Below are 6,000 nucleotides of genomic sequence, written 5' to 3'. Positions count from 1 at the left end.
TCTTGTTACCTTTGTTCATACTTTAGATCAAGAGCAGAACTGCATGGTTTTGATCTTGGCATCATTTCAGATTGATAATTACTAGGGATGTCAAATTGGTCAATATTTGATAATGGGTTACTCGGACGATTTTCCGATCGAGTACCCGGGTACTCGGAAAAAGTGTGTATACAAGTAAAAGTTTGTTGATTATATTCAGACCTGTTTACCCCATCAGTGTTTTCTTTCGTTTATAATGCATGTACATAAACAACGAAACGATTTTTTGGTACTTAATTTATGTGTCAAACAAACACAAAAGACATGATTAATTAATACATAAATATTACAAATGCTTTACAGTTCTTGTTTAGGAAGACGATTTTGATCTACGGAAGAGAAGGATGCAAGTTTGTAATGATTAGACTAGCGAAAGAGAATATCTTTGGGAATAGACGTTGTCGTGATCGCGAGTCGTATATTATTTACATTTTCAAATGTTTAGGTTGTGATAATTCTGAAAGTTAAGTATGTTGATTTCTCGATATTTACAACTTCTCCCGTTATGCATAAATTATCCCATGTTTCGAACTGTCTTTGATGCCCTGGCATACCCACCAATCTAGACAGTTTTTCCTTAAATATATGATCCCCCCCCCCCCCTCCTTACGCTAAATTTGCTAAGCACAGCTGACTTTTAACATTTTTTGTAATCTTCGGTTACTTTTAAATACTTCTTCACTTTTTAATTGGTAGCAGGATTTCTATGTATGTCTGATTTCCCTACCATATGCTAATTAAATAATCTAAGGATATTTAATGGATCATAATTAAAAGATGTTCATTGAAAACAAATAATTATAGCCTTCCAAAAATTAGGATCACGTGAGGTGAGAACAATTGTGAACACTGTCCAGTGAATGGTCACGGTAATTACTGTACATACATGTACACAGCCACAGGTGATATAACGGGTAGGTGACGCTAATTACTGTATAGACATGGGCAATACATATTTATTTAAATAAAATTTTTTGATAAGTTTTTAATAAATATGTGCACTTTGAAATATGAAAAATATATTCATCCGAGTAACCGAGTACCGATTTTAGTATTCGATACTCGAACGTTCGATCGAGTACCCAGTTAACCGGGTACTCGTTGACATTCCTAATAGTTACAAATTGTAACAACTTAAATGTGCTGCGAGTCAGAAGAGGGGCCACATGTGGCCTTTAATTTTCCTTTTACTATTGCAGAAAGATATCTTAAATTCTCAACCTACCTTAACATATACTTCTTACTGAAATAGATAATAAGATAATTAGAAGTACAGTACTTTAAAATAATTTCAATTTTTGCTTTACAAAATTATACTACTTAATTTGGTGCTTCTGCAGAAGTTAGACACATACCTTAATAGTGTAATATCATTATAAATATCAATTAATATCATTAACTTTTTGCTGCATTTTTACAACCAAAAAAACCCCCCAAAAAACAAAGAAAAAAAAACAGCAGTGTGTGAATATGAACACCAAATGGCATCTTTATCATTATTTATGTACATTTACAGTAAAACACTGTTATAATGAAGCACCGTGGACTGATGATTTTGTTTCATTATAAACAAATTATATTAAAGTCAGGGGGAGTGTTTGTTTGTTTGTTTGTTGTTTAACGTCCCTCTCGAGAATTTTTCACTCATATGGAGACGCCACCACTTGCCGGTGGAGGGCTGCAAATTTGTACCTATACTCGGCACTTAAGGCCATTGAGCAGTGAGGGATCTTTTTCTTGCCAACACTTACTGCGACACAGGACCTTGGTTTATATGGTCTTATCCGAAGGACCAGTCTCCACGTCCTGCAGTGGATTTGAACCCACAATGTAAGGATCAACTCCTTACTCTATGGCAGATGCTCTCACCACTGCATCATGAAGGCGACCAGGGGGAATGAATATCACTTCGTTGTGTCATGTTATTGTAAGCGTGTTTCTTGTATAGAGATTTTTACTGTCAATAATACATATAGTTTATAGTACTTTACCAATCATCAATAAAAATATGATGACCATACAACTAATAAACAGTAACTTACTATTGGTGCTTCTCATATCTGAAGACACATACTCCAATCAGTACCAGGATGATAACCACTATGAGCACACTGACCACTATCAACCACATGACTATTTCACAGTTAGGGTTGCCTGAAGGACAGGCACAGTGATAGCTGCCCTGGTTATTGTGACAGACAAATGGGGGTTTACAGGGGTCACTGAGGCACTCATTGATGTCCTCTGTACAGTATCTACCCTGATATCCTCCTGTACACCGACATCTGTAGTAGGCATCAAAGCTGTGAGTCCTGTGGGTGTCATTACAGGGGTAGATTCCAATAGCTACAATGTGAGGAAGAAAAATTCCATTAATTTTGTAAAATTGTTTAATATCATGGATATTTATACTTCTGTTAAAATCCAACAAATACAAATACCCTAAAATCTTGTAATCTAAATAAGGTTTACTCATAGTAATCATGCAACTGCTAGATGTCCTTGAGTTAAGAAGTTTTTGTAAGATGAAATGCACTTTCAGTATTTGACCAACTTAACCCCATCCAGGAATTTGAACCCAGGAGGCATAAATCAAAAGTTTGGTAAAAAGTACACATATTTTTTTCTTATGATCATGTCAACAGATTGATTGCTTGATGTCCAGGAGAGAAGAATAAGATTTTTGAAGATTGAATTATTTTTTATGATTTAATTGGCTACAATCCTCAGGCCCCAGAGAGGTAGAGACTATGAAATTCATAAATTTTGTTCCCGTTATTCATAAATGTTTATCATACCAAAATTGATTGAAATTGATTCATCTACTCCAAAGAAGCTAAAAATGTTCAAAAGTTTACGATCAATGCATGATTGAACAAAGACAAAAATAGATAGCAATAGGTCAACATAGAGACTCGGGTGACCTAAAAATGAAATGCAACACATCCACCTGCCAACGGGGGGGGGGGGGGGGGGGGGGGAGGATACACTGTACCTTCACATGTTCCATGGTTATGACAAGGTATTTCCATAATACCAAAGGATATTGTAACAGGCACAGATGTTCCATTAGAGCTGTCCTCAAAATAGAAACTAAATGTGAAATTTCCAGACTGATTTTTTGGCTGTGTGAACTGTATATTACAGGTAAACCAGCTGAGTTGTTCCTCACTATGTGGTAGATTCTGTGAGAAGTTTTCTGCACATGGCATCATTGTGGGCTAAAAACAGAGATACTTTTATTTATAAGAATTAAAGTCTTGAAATTATTTTCCATTTTCTTTTAACATGAATGATTTGATTTTTTTTTTTAAATTCACTTAAAGACAAAGAAATTTTAAGTAGATAGTCATCTTTCACACTTACAATTATTTCTTTTTCAAGGCTGCAATTGTCAAAAAGTTTTGGTGTAACATGTTTTTCTTCTGTGATGGAAATGTTCAAGTTCAAAGGGTTAGATATCTTGAGATTCAGAGCATCAGATTTTTCTACATCATAGGCACCAAGTCGAGCTTTCCAAATTCCTTCTTTCGTAGAGTTGAAATCATTGATGGCTTCCAGCAACACCTAGAAATACATTTTTATAAATGAAGAAAAAGAAAAGACAAAACAGATTGAACAATGCACATGCAAATATGTTGACAGAGTTTTACAGAGTGTTTAATACCCTTTCTTTTAATTTGCTACCGAATATTTCCATTACACAGAAAAACTCTGAGAAGTCTAACATACATACAATTATTGGTTCAGTTGGATCTTTGTTCAGTAATGATGATCCATTCAGTGTCAAGAACACAGTTGGAGGATCGTTGATGGGCTGGATGTGGATATTGATGGCCACTTCTGTGCTGGTTGGTGGAATTTCTGGGTTTGTCTGATTTTCATAAAGCAAGATTTTAAGCCTTTCTTCACCAACACAATCACGACAAGGGGTGTACTCCAAACTATAATTAATATATCAAAATACAGCAAGGTTTCAATCAGATGCAATCAAAGCTTAGTAGTCTTTATTTAAAACAAGAAATATGTCCATAGGACATGAATTCCCTACCCAAGGTACATTTATATTGCAACAGTAAAAGAGAAATATAGCTTCCTTCTTCGGTAATAGGGAAAGTCAAGGTAAAAAAAAATAATGCAACAGTTGAATAGCTCCCACCAATAGATAGTTTTCGATAGACACGATTTTAGCAAGAGTTATTTCCCGTCCATTGGTCGCCATATTGGAGGTATACGAGCCCGAATTCCTTCATTATTCAACCAATTTAAACTAATTTGTTAACATAATTTTTCTTATGAATTTATGTTAATACAATATTCCTTTAATTCGTAATTTTAGTATTTTAAAGATTTTTGCTCTTATATTTCTCCCATACAAATTTAAAAAAAAATTGCTCAAAGAGGAAAATTCGCTAGTTGGACCTCCAAGATGGTGGCCAAGGGAAGTAACTTGCAGGGAAAATTATACATCATACAAAAACTATCTATTTGTATCAGTGTATGAATTTTGAAAAATAAAAAAATCTTGAATAGTTTCTTTTAAACTGAGCTAAACATGAAATAGGGAATAGTGAAGTCAAGATCATGGGGAAGGTCAAGGTCAGAAAATCTGTTGGAAAGCTCTCATCAATATGTATCAGTGTATGAAATTTGGTTAAAATATCTTGAACAGTTTCTCTGAAACTAAGCAAAATGCAGACCAATTGATGAACTGATGGAAGACAGGCATGACAAACACTAAGTGCCCCAGCCATATTCATGGCTGGGCATTAAGGTATCTAAATTTTGAAATTCTGTAGAACTTACAATCCACTTGATGACAAATAAGCCTCTCCTTTCAAAGTTTGGTTCTGCAATACAAACAAGATGACATCCCCTTCCTCATCAATAGCAGTTAGCTGATAGTTTAAGATACCTATTCAAATATAGTTGTACAGTACAATTCGTTTTTTATCATACCGGTTTTATATCATACTTCTTTTTTTATCATAGATATCTGAAACACAAAACCATTTCTTAATAATTCATTATAAATTTTGTCTGTTATTATCATAGGTAAAAGTATACACTTCGCTTACTATAATAGAAAATGTCCGTCCGTAATATTTTTTTCACACCTTTTCACTCTTGGGACAATCAACAAAACAAAAGATAACACCTATCTACACCTGTGGTTCATGCACTGTCGCTTGTCTATACACAATGGCTTGATTTTCACTCTGAAATTTGCCGATAGTGAAAGACTGGGGAGATTAGTCACACTTCAGTGCACTTACCTGAGCGATTGACAGGGAGTCTGTTTATTTCATGAAGTACATGACAGGATAACACGAACTCTTTTTTTTTCATAACTTATTTTCTTCTTATGTTAATCCTGAATTGTACGTTCGTAATAAATACGTTTTACCAAATGTGTTGAAACTAAATTTAGTGTCAATATTAACCCAAGCTTTCTTACGCTTGGTGTCTGGATCAATGCTCATAGTTAATTACATTTACAAAACTGCCCGATTAATTAAGAGATAATTAAGTGAAATTAACTCTTTCGCCAGTCTGTCCAAGCGGCTTTGAATGCATATGCTCATCAGTGTATCAATTAATTTTAATTATACGGCGACATTAAGTGTAAATAGGTAATTTTTTTATGTCTACTTTGGATGAATAAAAGAAACAATTTGAATGCATGCTTTGTTGCTGTGTTAATTTATTTAATATGTGACCAAAAAAATAAACCAAAAAAAAAAAATACGAAACGAAACATTGGTAATTTGAATTGACCATAAATTAAAAATGAAAGTAGATCAAAATAAACAAGATGGATGCCAAGGGATCTAGAAGATTGAGTTTGAAGCGTATTAAGCTTTATTTAAGTGAATTTATTTATAATAAAAAGTTGAAACAGTAAGTAAATATTGTGAAATGATATGTCAGTTAACTTGTATTTCAAATAAGCCGAAAAAA

At 33.9% G+C, this 6,000-nt stretch overlaps 1 protein-coding gene across 1 annotated transcript in view; it reads right to left on the bottom strand.

The window, feature by feature from the left end:
* LOC133201665 (uncharacterized) overlaps positions 1-6,000 on the bottom strand; it is a 276,554-nt gene that overhangs the window by 7,134 nt on the left and 263,420 nt on the right. The window contains 6 exon segments of the mRNA XM_061337452.1: positions 1,265-1,282; positions 2,082-2,385; positions 3,035-3,260; positions 3,406-3,606; positions 3,776-3,983; positions 4,846-4,954. Of these exon segments, the coding sequence (XP_061193436.1) occupies positions 1,265-1,282; positions 2,082-2,385; positions 3,035-3,260; positions 3,406-3,606; positions 3,776-3,983; positions 4,846-4,954 (1,066 nt within the window).

The sequence above is a fragment of the Saccostrea echinata genome, unplaced genomic scaffold (assembly GCF_033153115.1).
Source record: "Saccostrea echinata isolate AGI-Se365-2 ecotype Australia unplaced genomic scaffold, CSIRO_AGI_Sech_v1 ptg000045l, whole genome shotgun sequence".
Taxonomy (NCBI): Eukaryota; Metazoa; Mollusca; class Bivalvia; order Ostreida; family Ostreidae; genus Saccostrea; species Saccostrea echinata.
Note: the sequence above shows the minus strand (reverse complement) of the source record. Positions and strands in the feature narration are given on the sequence as shown.